Below are 18288 nucleotides of genomic sequence, written 5' to 3' on the forward strand. Positions count from 1 at the left end.
CTTAACTCACTTAGTATGCTGTTACAAACACAATCTAAAGGTTCTTTTCTATTTCTCCTCCTTCATTCTTTATATATTAGGTATCAAATTCTATACTTTTCTCTATCCCTTAATTGACTTTGTGGATAGTCAATTTAATTTTGCATTTGCCTCGCAATCAGCTGCTCCACCCTCCCTACCGTGATTTTACTACCTCTGGTGACAACTATCCAACCCTAGGAACACTTCCATCTATAGCAGTCCCTCCAAAATAGACTGCAGAGATGGTTTGTGGGAGGTAAACTCTCTCAGCTTTTGCTTATCTGGAAATTGTTTAATCCCTCCTTCAAATTTAAATGATAATCTTGCCAGATAAAGTAATCTTGGTTCCAGGCCCTTCTGTTTCATGGCATTAAATACATCATGCCACTCCCTTCTGGCCTGTAAGGTTTCTGCTGAGAAGTCTGATGTTAGTCTGATGGGCTTTCCTTTGTATGTGATCTTATTTCTGCCTCTGGCTGCTTTTAACAGTCTGTCCTTATCCTTGATCTTCCCCATTTTAATTACTATGTGTCTTGGTGTTGTCTTCCTTGGGTCCCTTGTGTTGGGGGATCTGTGGATCTCCATGGCCTGACAGACTATGTCCTTCCCCAGACTGGGGAAGTTTTCAGCAACTACCTCCTCAAAGACACTTTCTATCCCTTTCTCTATCTCTTCTTCTTCTGGTACCCCTATAATGCGAATACTGTTCCACTTGAATTGGTCACACAGTTCTCTCAATATTCTTTCATTTTTAGAGATCCTTTTTTCTCTCTGTGCCTCAGCTTCTTTGTATTCCTCTTCTCTAGTTTCTATTTCATTTATTGTCTCCACCGTATCCAACCTGCTTTTAATACCCTCCATCGTGTTCTTTAACGATTGGATCTCTGACCTGAATTCATTCCTGAGTTCTTGGATGTCTTTCCGTACCTCTATTAGGATGTTGATGATTTTTATTTTGAATTCCCTTTCAGGAAGAGTCACGAGGTCCATATCATTTAAATCTTTCTCGGGAGTTCTGGTAACAATTTTACTCTGGACAAGGTTCCTTTGGCGTTTCATGTTTGTATATGGCGCCCTCTAGTGTCCAGAAGCTCTATTCTGGAGCTGCTCAGCCCCTGAAGCAATGTCAGGGATCGCAGGGGAGCGGTACTTGGGGTAGGAAAGAGCTGTTCCCCGCCTCCCAGCTGCTGTGCCTGTCTCCACTGCCTGAGCCAGTGGGCCGGTTACACAGGTATAAGATAAGTTTTTGTCCCAGAGCAGCCAGATATGGATCCCTGCTTTCCACAAGCAGCCGGAATCCCAGTCTCCCCAGGAACTCTGCCTGTATTAACTTTCCAACCCAGTAGTTATGCGAGTCTCATGAAAGCACCATGAAATGTAGGTTTGTGCTCCCAGAGCAGATCTCTGGAGCTAGGTATTCAGCAGTCCCAAGCCTTCCACTGCCTCCCTGCTCCATTTGTTTTCCTCCCGCCAGTGAGCTGGGGTGGGGGAGGGGCTCGGGTCCTGTGGAGCCACAGCCCTGGTATGTTACCCTGTTCGCTGAGGTCTGCTCTTTTCTCCAGGTGTGTGCAGTCTGACGCCGTCCTCTTTCCTGTTGCTCTCTCAGGATTAGTTGTGCCAATTAAATTTTCTAATTGTATCCAGTTTTAGGAGGAAGCCTCTGTCTCTCCTCTCACGCCGCCATCTTTAATCTCCGCTCCAAGAAGACAATTTCTAATCAGACTCCATAGCTCTCTCAGCCCCAGGACTCAGGTCATCCGGGCCCCGAGCTGAGCCCTACATCAAAGCAGCACTACTGGCCTGCAGCCCCCCACTCCTTGCCCCCACACACCCCCAGCCCCACCTCCCCACCAGCCTGAGGCCGCCGCCCTGCCCACTTCAGACCCTGGCTCTGCCCCCTGTTCACCATCTGTGATAACTGTTCAGTTTAGGAAAACAAGACCCAACTCAGACACATAGGGCCCTGTCCCCTGGCTGCTCTCTTCCTGTGCATGCGCCCTGTGTAGTCTCTCACGGTCCTCCAGATTGGCGGACACAGAGACAGGGCCATGGGCTCTGGCCCTGGTTTCCCTCTCAAGCCTGTCTCTCCCCACGGCCCCTCTCAGCCTCAGCAGGATGCCTGCAGCCCCTTAACTTGCCAGGTCCTCCTTGCCTTGGAGTCTTTATACGTGGTGTGAAGTTTGAAATGCTGTTCCAGCCCATCAACCCATTTGAGCTTTTTCTGAGCCGGACTTAGACCTCTCCTCCAGGCAGCTTTCTGAGGCCCCTCCCTGAAGTCCTAACCCCTCACCCAATGCCCTGCTGAGAGTCCAGTCATGTTTGTGGTGCCTTTGGGCCTGTCACAGCACTTACAAACATGCCTTAAGTTCTTTGTGGCTTGTTCTTAGCCTTCTCAAGGGTGTGGCTTGTGTCTTAGTCCTCCAGGTATCTCTGGCACTGCATGGTACATAGTTGATACTCTTGTGTGTTTGTTGAATGACTGAGTAAAAGCAGTATTTCTGAAGACCATCCCCACTCTTTTCAGAATGGTTACTTTTATGAGTATATGTCATTGCCCCAACAAATGGTGGCCAGACTGCTTCAGCAGAAGCAAGATCTCTTTTCTTGGAGCCCTCAGCCTGGTCCCTTGTCCCTGGGCGGCTCAGTAGAAATGGCAGTGCTGGGCAGCAGTTGGTGGGAAGGGCCTGGAAGGTGCCACAGGATGTTCTGACCTGGACCTCAGTGTCCTGCTCCTCTTTGATGAACTCTTTCACACCCAGGATGAAAGTCTCTAAGCCTACAGTAACAAAAGAGGGCATCAGGCTTCACCCAGATGCAGGTTCTCAGCTCCAACCAGGTCCCCTCACCTGGCATGACCTAGCCAGGTGATGCCCCACACAGTCAGGGCCGTTCTCATTCAGCCTCACCAACACCAGTCACACAGGCTGTGCTCCTTCAGAGTCACTCGCAAGTCCTAACACCCTGAATACCAGACCCGAGAATGCCAGGGGCCTTGTGCTAACATCACCCCTGGTCTGAGCCCCTCAGAGTTCCCTGGCTTTCCGCTGGCTGGTTTAGCCCTCAATTAACACATGATTTTCCTTTCACATACACTGCTTTTGCTTAGAGCAAGGGTTATGTTTGGATTGACTCTTGCGTAGAGTTAGAAGAGGGGTTTTTTCCCAGGGTCAGTACTCGGGGAGGGTGTCATTCTGTCACTGGAGCCCTTCTCCGTGTCTGGGTGAATTAAAGCCCCCTCCTTGGTGTTCTCACCACCACCAGCCCACACTCTCTGTCACACACACAGTCTGGTCCTCGCTACCTGGCCCTTTCTGGGGCCCGGCTTGGCCATCCTAATTAGGTGAGCATGACGGGAGGATGTCGGGGTTTCCTGACATGCTTACATCAAAGACTAGCTACAGGCTCTGCACCCTCCTTTCAGGTAACATAGCAGTGGAGCTGGGAGTTCCGTTAGACGTTACCAGGTTGGGTTTATTTCATAATAAATAGCAGGCCTGTGGTCTGAGCTTGATGAGCAAAAGCCATTTCTGAGGATGGAGAAGCTTCCCCCTGGGGTAGGGGCATTGCCACTTCTTGGGCGTCTCTGAGCTAATTCATTAAAGGGTAGCTGACGTGGAAGATTTGCCAGGTAATGCCAGTTCACCTGTGTTCAGCGATGAGGAGCTCTCCTTACCTCCAAAAGCAGATTTTAGAGCTAGAAGGAACTTGAAGACCATCTAGTGCCATGGTTGTCAGGCTTTTGCTTTTTAAGCTGAAGAACCATTCTTCCAACACAGGTTTACACAGAACACCAATAAAATAGCTAACCACAGTCATTCCAGAAAAGTGGGAGTGGGGACCAGAAGCCCATGTATCTCCACTCTGTCCCTGGTGGCCCCATTAGGAAAACCACAGCCCTGATCCATCTCTGCCATCCGTGCCAGTGGGCCTGTGAGGCCAGGGGGCAGTAGGGTGCGTGGGAGAGAACTGGCCGGCAGGCAGAATCCCTGGCCCCAGCAAATGAACTAGCCTTCCTGGTCCCAGGCTTCTGTGTAAAATTGACTATAATGTCAACTCAGAGAGTTTTGAGAGCAGTAAGTGAAATATTACATGTGAAAGCTCTGAGCAGCCTGCCAGGCAGTACCGGATACTCAGTTGTTAGCTTCAGTTCCAGTTTTGCCCATTCACAGAGCTGTTCCCCTGCTCTTTCTAGCCCTGCCCTGTCAGAGCAGACCTCCATCCTGTTCCTGCTGAGGTGGCCAGCTGTGCATTTCTACACACCCCAGCTGGTTCGTCTTCAGATTTGTTACTTGGTCTTTAAGTTGTTTTCCTCAGGGGAGCCTGCTTATTTAGGGAAATCTGGGATGTATGTAAGAATAAAAGGAAGATAGTTACCAAGGCTCACCCCGGAAACAAAGCCATCATTAACATTTTGGTCTATATCCTTACAGTCTTTTCTCCCCTCGCCGTGCATGTGCTTGTATGGACTGTGATGAAGAGATGGCTGCATTTTGATCTTGCTGATGGGAAGTAGCTCTGCCAAATCCCACCTTTCAAAACAAGCTATTGGAAGCTGGTTACTAAGAACAGATGTTGCCCATCTTTTTCACTCTAACTGTAACATCAAACCTTCCCATAGCTGTAAACAATCTTCTCAGATTAAGCTTGTAAATTATACCATTTCTGGGAAGAGTCCCAGCCTTAAACCATCTCCTCTTCTCTCAACCAACAGTTGCCAAGCCTGTCTGGGTCTTTTTGCCTTTTATCCACATTAGTCACTGTGTTCTCTTTCTAGCGCGGATTTGCGGTTTGGCTCATCCACACTCACAATGAATTGCAAGCAAGTTTCTCATCTTTTCCTAAGTAGGCTGACCCCACTTGATAAACAGCCCATCTACACCTCTTCTAAGACCACTGCTCCTTGCTCCCCGGCTCTGGGCTGCTGTGCCTTCACCATGGGACCAGGAGCGGAAAATCTTGGAGTTGCAAGGGAATTTATGGGTTCAGAAGCAGAGAGGAGGGAAGAAATTGTGAAAAATAACAGTAGCTTATAAGTAAGGATCCTGGAGTCCTGAGAAGAAAAAGGGGGTTCAGAGAAAGAGGCGGGAATGATACAAACTTGACCTCCTTCTCAATGTTACTGAGTATCAGTCCCAAACCAGGAGACCTCAGGAGGAACTCAGCTTTCTCGTATTTCTACACCCTCTCACCACCTCTGACCTGTTGCTCCAATGGCCAGAGCTCTTGCTTGTGCCAGTAAGCTAGTCTGCTGATACTACGGGCTAAAAGAGCATTGCAGAGCAAACCTCCATTTATAACACCATGTCACTGGGAAAATGCATTCTGAGTCCCAGACTGCTGACTCAAACAAAAGCTTTGAGAAACAACCCACTGGTGAGTGAGCATGTAGGCATTGTATTGAGGGCCAGTCCCAAGATTGTCTCTGTGCTTAAGGGGACTGACATGGGTGCCCAGATGCCCAGATGCTCTTTATTTCCTGAAACATACAGGTACCTGTAGGTATATCTGTAGCAATGTATTTTAGGAGTGAACCCAGTTAATTCGTGATTCCGGGTTATGTGAAATAACCAAGCTAGGTGATTCCAGCAAAAGAAAAGTTTGTGATATGTGTGTGTAGGTACAGACCCACTCAGGTAATCATGACCTGATTGGCTGGTTGTCTCTGGGTTAGCTTACCGCAGATATACCAGAGACCATGTCATGAAGAAAATGGCTTTCCAGTGGAGCGCAAGGCAGCTCCTGGAGGCCTGTTTTAAAATAGCTGCTGCCACGTAGTGTTTATGTCCTTAACTTTTGGCATTGGGGCTTTTCGGATGAAGTCATCCTCTTGGGTCCATTTCCTGAGTGCTGTTCACTTTGTGACACACAGAACAGCTTCTATTCTTAGAGGGCCTCCAAGCCTAAATGCTCCCTGCCTGGCTCTGGGCCATCCCCCCTTCCTCCCTATCCGCTTTCCCCAAAAGCATCTCTTCGTTGTGGAAAATTACACATTCACAAATTGTGTTTCTTTCCTCACACCAAGCATATTCCCACATACAGATTCTGGAATGATCTCATGGATGAATCATGCCATTATCCTGTTTATAGGCTGTTTATAGGCGCTGCCTTTGGACAAAGATTTTGGTGTCAGCCACATTAAGGCCCCTTCATTGTCTGCCAGTTACCCTTAGGGGGATGGCTTATCGATGAAGTGCTGAGTGTGAGGGCCAGACTTGGAGACTAAAAGCTGCTTTGATTTCACTTTTTCCTGCCAGCCCTGGGCCTTGTGCCATTGAACTGCGGTGGGGGTGGTAACGTTCTGCCCTGATGGAAGGAAGCAGACCCTATCTGAGATGGCAGGTGTGCCGTATCAGAAGGGACGAATGGGATTTATTAAACTGATAAATGCTTGTGTTGTTGAGTTCCAGTGGGTGTGTAATCTTTTAATTAAAATTAGCTCACAAGTGGTGTTTCCTTTACTAATCCAGCTTTCAAACTTTCCATGCCATAAATTAATCTCTTTCTCTTTTTGAAGGATCTCAAAGTCTTGTTAATATTTCATTGGCTTTTTAATTATTTAAACATCAAAGTGTTCAATGTGTTGCTGTCTCTTAAACAGCAAGTGCCTGGTGGTGTTTCTGGCTGGCATTCTGAGGTCTTGCATGTAGACCACCATGAGAGCAATGATCATGGACAGAAGTCAGGCCACCCCCCTCCGGGAAGCAGAAAGCCGTAGAAACTAGTTCACTGGATCACATGTGCCCTTCTTCCACCTACTTCCCAGATGTTAAGTATTTAAATCATATCATTTTTTATTCAGAGTAATATAGTCCCTTAGTCATATGGTCCCTAAGGAAGGCCTTAGCTTGAACTTAATCTAATAGGGAATCTCCTTTGATCAATTCTATGCATTATGGCTCAGTGAGCCTCAGAGAAGGAAACGCAAGACCATTCTGCCTATTACACTAGATGAAATCAGAAGTTGGCCATTGTGCAGTTAATAGCAACCTAGGTTATCCCCTTTAGGCTCCTGGATGGCTAGATTGGCTGTCTGCTCTGACCAGATGGTTCCACAACTGTAGAACTGTGTACATTAGCTTTCTGCTGTGGGAGCCAAGACTAAAGAGTGGCCAGGGGCTTTCCAACATGAAGTTACAGGCAGTCAAGGAGAGCTGCAGTCAGTGAACTGAATGGAGGATGGGTTCACGTTCCCGAGAGAGCCAGCCTGTATTTCTGTGCCTTGCTTAAGGATGTAACTGCTCCTTGACCATCTCCCCAAATGCATTTGCATCTCTCCTTTTTTTAGTCCCTTCCCCCAAGGCTTCTGTGAACTCCTCTCTGGTTCCCCTTAAACTATCTCACCCCCCACCCCCCACCCCCATCAGCCAGATTTGGTGAAAAAAACCTTTGTGCTGGGTTCTCAGTATGTATGTTGCCTACAGCCTCTGCAAAAGTTAAGAAACTTGGACAGAATGAGAAGTGAGCTCTTGCAGCTAATTAAGACTGCCTTGCAGCATCACCCAGGCCTGTGGAAGAGAAGGGCTCAGCCCCGTGTGTTGTCCACGGTTCCCTGTTAGTGGTCCTGTTAGTGCCTCTGCCCACATGAGATCCTCTCCTGTGACTGACCAACGTGTTCTGCTCTCAGTGCAAGCTACAGTGTGTAAACCTTCACACAGTTTTGGACATTACCCACATGTGGTATTTGAACTTGCCTCCATTTCATTTTTAGAAGGACGTAGAGCATAAATAGTACTTGAACTCTAGATGCATCTGGGAAAAAATAATGTATTCAAGGAAATTGTAAAGTCCAGCTTCAGTGCTCTTTTAATTACTTACAGCTGCAGTTCACGCTCTCCAGCAACTTCCTGGTCCTGGAGGGTTCATGCTTGCGTTTGAGCCAAACAGATATTTCTATTTTGATGTACCATTTTTAATTAGAATTACGATCAATAATCTTAGGAAGAAAATGTCAAAATTTGATCATCACTCTGCTGGGACTTCTGCTTAATTCTTTTAAGGATTATTTTTGGGTGAGCCAGCAACATCATTCAGAGTTCCTTTCTGCAGGCGACTTTGACCCTCCAGGAGCATCAAGGGCCATGGGTCTCCTACTTGCTTTGCGCTTGCACATTTACCTTCTCTTTAACTTGGGTGGCATGATGTGGCATTACTGTTTATGTCAGCCTAAATGGGCGAATAACAGCAATTTCATATGGCTCATGTTGATACAGGGCTTCAGCAACTCTTATGAAACACTTAGCTAAGAAACCTAGAGAAGCTTGTCAGCCTCTCTAGGAAAGAGACTGAGTCTTAATATATACAAATATATAGACAGATTCTGAGTCTTAATATATACAAATTCAGAAGCTAGTCAAAGAAAATGACATTACTGAACGGGCTTCGATGGGGTCTGTGCTGGGTCTTGTGCATGTGTGACTGTGCTGCTGTGCGTGCAGGTGTGCACGTGTATGCTGTCATCCAGCCCCACCACAGTGGCACCCCCGGAGTGAGCGACACCAGCTCTTGGAATCTTAGGCAGGAAAAATGGAAAAGTGCACCCTCAGCTGCCACGGGGAAACAGTTTCTAGAGCAGTTGTGATGTTTATTAACACGTCAATGAAGGTTTTGAGGTGAAATGGGGGCCATGTGAGTGCTGCACCAGCTTCTGTGTTGCAAGAAATATCTCATTTCTGTTTTTAAAAATCTGCATAATGTGAACTACTAGACCTCGCTTCTACAAGGCTGGAGGGAAATTCAAACTTAATTATCCCTGCACATCCCCCCTTTCTCCCCCAGGATGTGGGAAGGACCTGGAATCTGATGAATGCCGTGGGTTCAGGGAGCTTTGCCCATCCTTGTTCTCCATCGTGCTCTGGCACTGCCAAATCCTCCATCGTCCTGTCCCTGAGGCCCTTCAGGGCTGAAGGGTGTGCTGCTCTGAACGGCATGAGGATGCGAAGTTTTTATCACAGCGAGGAGGTCTGTGCTTCAGGTGCAGGGCAGGGCTCCTCCTTGTCCGTGGACCCCACAGTCATCATTTCTGTCCCCAGTGACGGTGATCCCGCTGTGCTGGCTCCATCTACAGTGTCCTGCCTCTCCTGCACCCTCTGGGATCCTAACTGGGCCTGGGGTGGAACCATCCCTGTGGCAATAGGCAGAAAATGGCCAAGCCACTTGCAAGAAGGGTAGTACTTAGTTCAATCCCGTAGCTGCTAGCCACCATGGCTATTTAAATTTTGTTTGTTTCTTTTACATAGCCCCAATTTTTATTGTAGAATAAATGAATGTACAATAGAGAATACACTGAAATTCAGACAAATACAGAATAAAAAGGAGAATGAATAAATGTATATACTGCCGTATAGAAAAGACATTTTTTAAAAAGCCTTTACCTTTTAGGGTAGTTTTTTTTTTTTTTTTTGGTATCATTAATGTACAATTACATGAGCAACATTATGGTTATTAGTTATCAAGTCCCCATCACATACCCCATTACAGTCACTGTCCATCAGCATAGTAAGATGCTGTAGAGTCACTACTTGTCTTCTCTGTGTTGTACAGCCTTCCCCATGTTCCCCCACCCCACATTGTGTGCTAATCTTAATGCCCCTTTTTCCCCCTTATCCCTCCCTCCCCACCCATCTTCCCCAGTCCCTTTCCCTTTGGTAACTGTTAGTCCATTCTTGGGTTCTTTGAGTCTGCTGCTGTTTTGTTCCTTAGTTTTTTCTTTGTTCTTATACTCCACAGATGAGTGAAATCATTTGGTATTTGTCTTTCTCCGCCTGGCTTATTTCACTGAGCATAAGACCCTCTAGCTCCATCCATGTTGTTGCAAATGGTAGAATTTGTTTTCTTCTTATGGCTGAATAATATTCCACTGTATATATATATATACCACATCTTCTTTATCCATTCATCTACTGATGGACACGTAGGTTGTTTCCATTTCTTGGCTATTGTAAATAGTGCTGTGATAAACATAGGGGTGCATATTTCTTTTTCAAACTGGGATCCTGCATTCTTAGGGTAAATTCCTAGGAGTGGAATTCCTGGGTCAAATGGTATTTCTATTGGGTTTTTTGAGGAGCCTCCATACTGCTTTCCACAATGGTTGAACTAGTTTACATTCCCACCAGCAGTGTAGGAGGGTTCCCCTTTCTCCACATCCTCACCAACATTTGTTGTTGTTTGTCTTTTGGATGTTGGACATCCTAACTGGAATGGGGTGATATCTCATTGTGGTTTTAATTTGCATTTCTCTGATGATTAGCGATGTGGAGCATCTTTTCATGTGCCTGTTGGCCATCTGAATTTCTTCTTTGGAGAAGTGTCTGTTCAGCTCCTCTGCCCATTTTTTAAACGGCTTATTTGCTTTTTGTATGTTGAGGTGCATGAGCTCTTTATATAATTTGGATGTCAACCCCTTATCGGATATGTCATTTATGAATATATTCTCCCATACTGTAGGATGTCTTTTTGTTCTACTGATAGTGTCCTTTACTGTACAGAAGCTTTTTAGTTTGATGTTGTCCCACTTGTTCATTTTTGCTTTTGTTTCCCTTGCCCAGGGAGATATGTTCATGAAGAAGTTGCTCATTCTACATCCAAGAGATTTTTGCCTATGTTTTTTTCTAAGAGTTTTCTGGTTTCATGACTTACATTCAAGTCTCTGATCCATTTTGAGTTTACTTTTGTGTACGGGGTTAGACAATAATCCAGTTTCATTCTCTTACATGTCGCTCTCCAGTTTTGCCAACACCAGCTGTTGAAGAGGCTGTCATTTCCCTATTGTATTGGTCTTTCTCCGCCTGGCTTATTTCACTGAGCATAAGACCCTCTAGCTCCATCCATGTTGTTGCAAATGGTAGGATTTGTTTTCTTATAGCTGAATAATATTCCACTGTGCATATGTACCACATCTTCTTTATCCATTCATCTACTGATGGACACTTCGGTTGTTTCCATTTCTTGGCTATTGTAAATAGTGCTGCGATAAACATAGGGGTGCATATGTTCCCATGGCTCCTTTATTGTATATTAATTGAGCATATATGCTTGGGTTTATATCTGGGTTCTCTAGTCTGTTCCATTGGTCTGTGGCTCTGTTCTTGTGCCAGTACCAAATTGTCTTAATTACTGTGGTTTTGTAGTAGAGTTTGAAGTTGGGGAGTATAATTCCCCCCAACTTTATTCTTCCTTTTCAGGATTGCTTTGGCTATTCAGGGTCTTCTGTGGTTTCATATGAATTTTAGAACTATTTGCTCTAGTTCGTTGAAGAATGCTGTTGGTATTTTGATAGAGATTGCATTGAATCTGTAGATTGCTTTAGACAGGATGGCCATTTTGACAGTATGAATTCTTCCTATCCATGAGCACGGCATGTGTTTCCATTTATTGGTATCTTCTTTAATTTCTCTCATGAGTGTCTTGTATTTTTCAGAGTATAGGTCTTTCACTTCCTTGGTTAGGTTTATTCCTAGGTATTTTATTCTTTTTGATGCAATTGTGAATGGAATTGTTTTCCTGATTTCTCTTTCTGCTAGTTCACTGTTAGTGTATAGGAATGCAACAGATTTCTGTGTATTAATTTTGTATCCAATAACTTTGCTGAATTCAGATATTAGATCTAGTAGTTTTGGAGTGGATTCTTTAGGGTTTCTTATGTACAATATCATTTCATCTGCAAACAGGGACAATTTGACTTCTTCCTTGCCAATCTGGATGCCTTTTATTTCTTTGTGTTGTCTGATTGCCATGGCTATGACCTCCAGAACTATGTTGAATAAAAGTGGAGAGAGTGGGCATCCTTGTCTTGTTCCCAATCTTAAAGGAAAAGCTTTCAGCTTCTCGCCATTAAGTTTAAAGTTGGCTGTGGGTTTGTCATAGATGGCCCTTATTATGTTGAGTTACTTGCCCTCTATTCCCATTTTGTTGAGAGTTTTTATCATGAATGGATGTTGAATTTTGTCGAACACCTTTTCAGCATCTATCATGGGTTTTTTAATTTAAATCAAAAGTTCAGTTCCTCAGTCCCCTCACCACTTCAAGCTGTCACCAGCCATGTGCAGCTAGTGGCTGCCACTTGGGACAGCTGAGGTAGAGAATGTTTCTGTCACTTCGGAAGTTCTGTTGGGCAGTGCTAGTCCATTAAAAGCAATATGTGATCTTCCAATGTGATCAAGCCCAAGTTGAGGGGTGACCCACTACTCTCCTAGCTTATTTTCTTGCTCAGCTTGGTCTTAATTATTTAGAAAGTAAAATGAGACATGTGAAGAGCCATCAGGAAGTGGTGCCTGCATTAAGCAGACCTGTGGGGGCTTCTCGAGAGGGTGGCTCCCATGGTTGGGCAGGCTGCAGCCTGTCCACCACTCCTCTTCCGTATGGTCCCAAGTGGTCTGAGGCACTTGGACAGTTACTGGTGCTAAGAATCCCTGTTTCTTTAAATGGGGTTTGGGGTTTATGTGGTGGAGAGGAGTCTTGGATTTTATGTGGGTGCACAAAGTATAATTTTGTTGTGGCTCCACTTCCCTCAGGGTGGGGGCTTGTCAGGAAGGAGAGTGTGGGGTGTGCATAGCCGGCTTGGCTCTCTGACCTGGGACGTGTACATCTAGCAGGGAGAGGCTGCACGGGGAAGCAGGGAACCTGTGGGCAAACTGAGACCCATGTTAAGGGACACAGTGGAAAAACACCCCCATCTCCTGCCATATGTATAAACTGGCACCATGAGACAGCAAAGAGCAGGACTTCCTGGCTTCTGGAAGTAAACACTTTTTTGCGCATCTTTACACTCAGATGCTACATAGACAGGAAACGAACATGGAAGGAGACAGTCCCTGTGTGCAGCCAGCCCTCCACCCAGGAACACTTTTGGAATGGTCCTGTTTAAATAATCCCTTTTTATTTTGGTTTTCTCATCCCATGAAGAGATGCCCTGCTTTTGTATAAGTTTTATTTAAGAAACATTCTTTGGCAAAATTGGAACAAGGAGACAGCGGTCTGGGAATTGGGAATTTGAGGCGTGCGCTTGCCGGGTTTGGCTCTGGGTGAGGAGGAAGTCGTGGAAGCGTGCTACAGGTCCCAGGACGAAATGCAGGGCTCTGCTGTCTCCGAATCTGCTCCCCTCCTGGTCACCCGAGGTCCCTCCCTCTTCTTGCCCACCATGGCAATTTTGCCTCCCTGTCTGATCTAAGTTCTTGCCCTGCAGGCATTTCCCTTTGTCAGTGCCCCAGAGTGGCCATGGTCTCTGTCCTCTGTCACTTGAGGAAGTCTCAGGAGGTGCCCAGGGCACCTCAGTGGTTCACATAGGAGGTGGGGCAGCAGGGTGGGTGGGGGGGGCATGTGCAGGCTTGAGGTTCGGGCAGCCTTGGCCTGGCGTGCTCCACTCCAGCTGCTTGCCTGGTCCTTCCGGGGTGGATTTGAGGTCAATAGCTGGAATGCAGATCTCCGTTGGCATACCGTGTTTATGAAGTGGTGTGACTTAAATCATCCTGGACCTCAGAGCCATTGGTCCTCAGCAGGGGAAGCACCCGTGGGAGAGCTCAGATACACCCCAAAAGTATTCTGTTACCCAGAACATTTTTGGAGCTCTCAATGGGATGATTTTCAGCTTCTAACCAAGTGTTGACAGTTTTATGAGTTACTGTCCTCTTCTATACTGTCCTTAAGGGATGAGTTTGATGTTTGAATTTACCTGAAGTCATTTACAGTCAAATCTGGTCAATAGGGTATGGGGGTGTATGTGGTGGGGGGAGCACTGATTACAGTAATAATGCTCAGGGTAAAAAATATAAATTTTGAAGACTGGAATGAGTTGGTTGTTTGTGTTTTGTCTGTGTGACTTTAGTGTTAATTCCAAAAGGGTTCCAGGGGTGTTGTGAGCATAGCAGTACCATGGGGTCCCAAGGATACTCCCTGGAAAATGGAATACTTCCTAGATGCAGGTCTTGAGTATTTCTTTTGAAAACCATCATTAATCACACTCTGCATTTAGGTAGGATCACAGCCAGTTCATTCATGGAGCACCCATTGAAGAGGAGGATTACTTAGCAGAATCAGACTATTCCTGTTTTTCCTCCATAGAAGGGGTGGTGTCTTGTCTCCCCCACCCACTCCCCCCTCCCCACCCCACCCCACCCCACTGCCCACTTAGCCCCCTCCCTCTTTTTCCTTGAGTCCCTTGCCTTTGCCCTGGGGAGTCTTGCCTTTACATTTTATTTGTTCTTGCTAAGGTGTGAGAGGCCCTGGATATGTGTCTCTCCAAGCCACACAGCAGGAGCAGTGCCAGCCTGAGGTGGCCCTGACTGACAGGCATGTGTCACAGAGACAGAAGCATGAACACAGTCCTTCCCGAATGTGGTTGCAATTTACAATCACCTGGGAAATGTTTAAAACTCCCACTGCCCAGGTCGCACCCAGTACCAATGGAGTCAGAGTATCTGGGGATGGGAGCCAGACAGCAGCAGTTTGTCAGAGATTAATTCTGCCGTCAACCCAATAAACCCAATAACTGTTTAAGACAAGAACTTATTTCTCCCATCTAATAAAGCGGGTGACAAGGAAGGTTGGTCTCCCCAGCTTGAAAAGAAGCCTGCAGCTAGAACCTAAGAGACCCATTGTCCCACCGTGCCCAGGTCTCCTATTAGGTGACTGTCCCTCAGACTGGAGGGGCTCTGCCAAATGGGAAGGGACCTGGGTAATCCATCTGCCTCTGAGCCCGGTTCTCATAGGCGGGCTTTCTGTTTAGGTGGATTCGTGAATGTCAGAGTGGGTGAGACAGGTGGATCTGCCCTAAGAGTGTCGCTGATGGGCCCCGTGGGAGGGACAATAGGAGGGCCTGTAGGCCAGGGCCCATTCGGACATTTTTGTCGGTACGACTGTGATATCTCAGGCAGGAAATACGATCATAGCTCTTTTGGGTGCAAACAAAGGCATTTTTCTGTTGGCTTGTCCTCTCTAGGGATATGAAGTTGGACGGAGGAAGACAATCAGCAGGTGCTGTGAGCTTGAAAGAGATTGTTGGTCTTGAAGGCGTGGAGCTGGGAGCTGATGGGAAGGTAAGGCTTTCTGGCTTCCAATCAGCGAGTTTGTGCTGATAATCACAGGGTTCAGGAAGCAGGCAGATGATGACCACGAACCTCAAGGTGGAGGAACTGGGTCTGGGGCACATTCCTGGGCACATGATGCCAGCCGGTGCCACTTCCTCAGCATGCGCACAGAAATGCCCTGAGCCAGTGATTAAATAGCAGCACATCTATTTCCCTGCCATCACGGTTTACAATACAATGTGTGGTACTGACCCAGATCTGACGCACACACCTGCATGTTCTGGAATGGAGTGATGGGTAGTTTGGATATTTGTTACCTGATGATGTCAGCAAGCAGCATTCCCACTACTAGGAAAGGGTTTTGGCTTCTGAGAAGCTAAGATCCCTCAGCCCTAGAGAGTGACCACGGGCAGCAGGGCTGCCACGTTTTCCTTCACCCACAGTGCAGAGAGATGCTGGGTTGAAGTCTGAGGAGTGATGGCTGAAAGGTGAGCTTGACCTTTTAGAGCAGGAGCCAGGCAGTCTTTGTAAACTCTCCCAAAGCCTGTTTGTAGACAGGATGCAAGTGCTTGAGAAGCCACTCGAGGGTAGGTTGCATGCAGCTGAAGCTGCAGGGTGGCAAATGACTGCCCCACTGCCCTTCCCCAGAATAGCTGGTTACTCCTGTGCCTGAATGATCCCAGCCCTGAGCTCACAGTGAGGGGCGCATGAGCCGGTCTGCTCAAGCAGGTAAAGGGAAAAGCACCTGTTCTGTCTTCACTCACAAAGGTTGGGTGTTCACATAGGAATGAGGGAGGATGGCACAGAGAAGTACATCACAGACAGCATCTGCCACAGCAACTACAGGAGGCCCAGCCCCTTTTCAGAGACTCTTGGGGCCTGGTGCATTCTAAAATTCTGCAGCTGGGTGGGTCATAAAAACCAGTGCAGTGTGTACCTCCTGAGACAGCTGCTGGTCATCAAACACATGAGTATTTCTGCCCCATAACACGAATATTTGTGCCAACTAGGATAAATTAAAAGTGTGCATAGCCTCGTCAGTTCAGTTCAGGTTTTGGCACAAGTTCGGTATAAATGAGTGCCAAAAAGTTTTTGTTTCTCAGAAATCTTTGGGTTTTAGGCATACATCTATGGGAATATGGACCTGGACTTGGCAACGTAACATGTTCAGAACCCAAACCTGACATCACCTGGGAACAATCACTGTCCCATTTTTGTCTTCCCCTTTTAGACTGTTTCTTACACCCAATTTCTGTTACCTACAAATGCCTTTGGAGCCCGGAGAAATACCATCGACTCCATCTCTTCCTTCTCCCAGTTCCGTAACCTGAGCCACCGCAGCCTCTCCATAGGACGGGCAGGCAGCACCCAAGGGAGCTTCGACACAGGTGACCTGGTGCCTGGCTGGGTTGGGGAGCTCCTGGCGGGAGTGGTTCAGGGTGCGGCACGGGTTGGTCTCCCTGTGAGCAGGTGAGGGCAGGTGCCTCTGGAGCACGAGCTCATCGCCCAGGCGACGTGCCTTTCAGGCAAGCCCAGTTTCAGGCCATGCAGTTCACAGCCAGGCCATGGTCACTGCTCTTAGGAGATGCCTCAGGTTCCTGCCGACCCCCAGGGTCCCACGAGGAGGAAGGCCAAAGCCATCCGCACCAGGCAGCCTGCACCCAGCCTCTCCTCCGCTTAGCCCCTCATTTCCATTTGGTTCTCGCCTCCATTTTCATAGTGCTTGAATTTGACCTTCAGTTAATCGGGCCAGAAATTCAGGATCAGATGTAAGAACTCCCTTTGTGATTCTCATAGTGAGTGAGTCAACTTGGCGCTGAAGGCAGTCTTGCACGCTTCCAGCTTCACCTGTGCAAACCTTGGTAAGAACTGGCACAAGGGAGAATAAACTTTATGAAGCACTCTATCTCCACTCTGGAGAAATAGCAGGTGAATGAGTGAGTGCCTTCAGCCTGTCTAGGGGCTGAGTTGGGAGACACTGACTGTCCTGATGTCCCAGCCGCCTCTGGCCATTTCCAGCTGTTCTCATTGGTGTCTGCTCTGATCTGTGTTCTTGCAGACACAGTAGCCTGCCTGCAAACAGACCGAAAACGTGCTGCTCTCATGGCACAGCTTGAGTCTACTAATTTGATCTGCAGGTTTAGAAAGTGACCCTGAATTTTCAGTGCCACATCTTAGGATCTGTGAGGGTTCACTGCATCTTTCATGTTCCATGAGGTTCTGCGCTTACCCAGGTCAGCGAGATTAATACATAATTTTATAAAATGGGAAAAAATGTCAGAATGTTAAGTATTTGGCGAACCCTTTTGCAGGGGGGTACACTTCATCGGTATGCAGAGAGGTCTACTAAAAGTCAGAGAAAGAGATGTGGCTGAGCTAAAGGACTTGAAGCCAACCTTTGTTCAGTCTAAGTGTATTCTTGGCATTTGCCCAGCTGCTCCTGATTCAGAGGGTCTGGGTCCCCTAATTATCATTTTGCATGTAATCCTTAGGTAGCGACCTGGGAGACTTTATGGACTATGACCCAAATCTCCTGGATGACCCTCAGTGGCCTTGTGGCAAACACAAGCGAGTTCTGATCTTCCCTTCGTATATGGTGAGTAGCGGTGGAGGGCAGGCTTGTGGTTCAGCCCCCAGCCTCTTAGGAGCAGCTTGCAGAAGGTCCAGAATGTGCTGGTCCAGGATCCAGCTGGTCACTTGGCCTGTGGCAGCACCTCAGCTACAGCTCAGGGTTGGGCACGGGGACCCTCCCCTCCAAGGGGCATGCCCGAGCTCACACAGCTGGAGAGCCCTCTAGGGGAGCATGAGGCCCACCACTGGCAGTCAGGGCTGAGCTCGAGGTCAGCTCTGTTTGGAGTTACTCGGTGACTAAGCCCCCACAGGCTCTCCGAGCATACATTTGGCACTGGGCTCTGGATGACAGAATTATCTCCTGGGAAAGTGAAAGTAGGACAATGTGGGTGTTAAATGCAAAACCTTCCTTGCCGTTTCTATTTCATGGACTCTTCCTGTTTTTCCCTTTGTGCAATTTTGGTTTCTGCTTTTGGCTGACCACCGTTCCCCACCACTCCGGCTGCCGTTTCTCCAGACAGCAGTGGGGCCTGACGGGTCCTGTGCACCTTGTTTGGGCAGACTTGCCCTGCCTCGGAGGCAGGCAGAGCCCTGGGAGGAGAGAGCTATGTTTGTGGGGAAACCCGCCATGCCAGGCCTGCCACCCACAGACGCGGGTGGGAGAACGCTAGCC

The 18288-nt window shown here is 47.4% G+C and overlaps 1 protein-coding gene across 4 annotated transcripts in view; it reads left to right on the top strand.

Annotated features, from left to right (window-relative positions):
• The window catches only part of CABLES1 (Cdk5 and Abl enzyme substrate 1), a 118724-nt gene that overhangs the window by 82349 nt on the left and 18087 nt on the right, over nt 1-18288 (top strand). For 2 of the 4 annotated variants that reach the window (XM_036905769.2, XM_036905768.2), the window contains 3 exons: nt 14957-15053; nt 16276-16432; nt 17537-17640. In XM_036905769.2, coding sequence (XP_036761664.2) covers nt 14957-15053; nt 16276-16432; nt 17537-17640 — 358 coding nt within the window. The remainder of the gene's footprint in view (nt 1-14956; nt 15054-16275; nt 16433-17536; nt 17641-18288) is intronic. The other 2 variants (XM_036905771.2, XM_036905770.2) reach the window with 1 other exon arrangement.

This window comes from Manis pentadactyla, chromosome 6, assembly GCF_030020395.1.
Source record: "Manis pentadactyla isolate mManPen7 chromosome 6, mManPen7.hap1, whole genome shotgun sequence".
NCBI classification, from domain to species: domain Eukaryota; kingdom Metazoa; phylum Chordata; class Mammalia; order Pholidota; family Manidae; genus Manis; species Manis pentadactyla.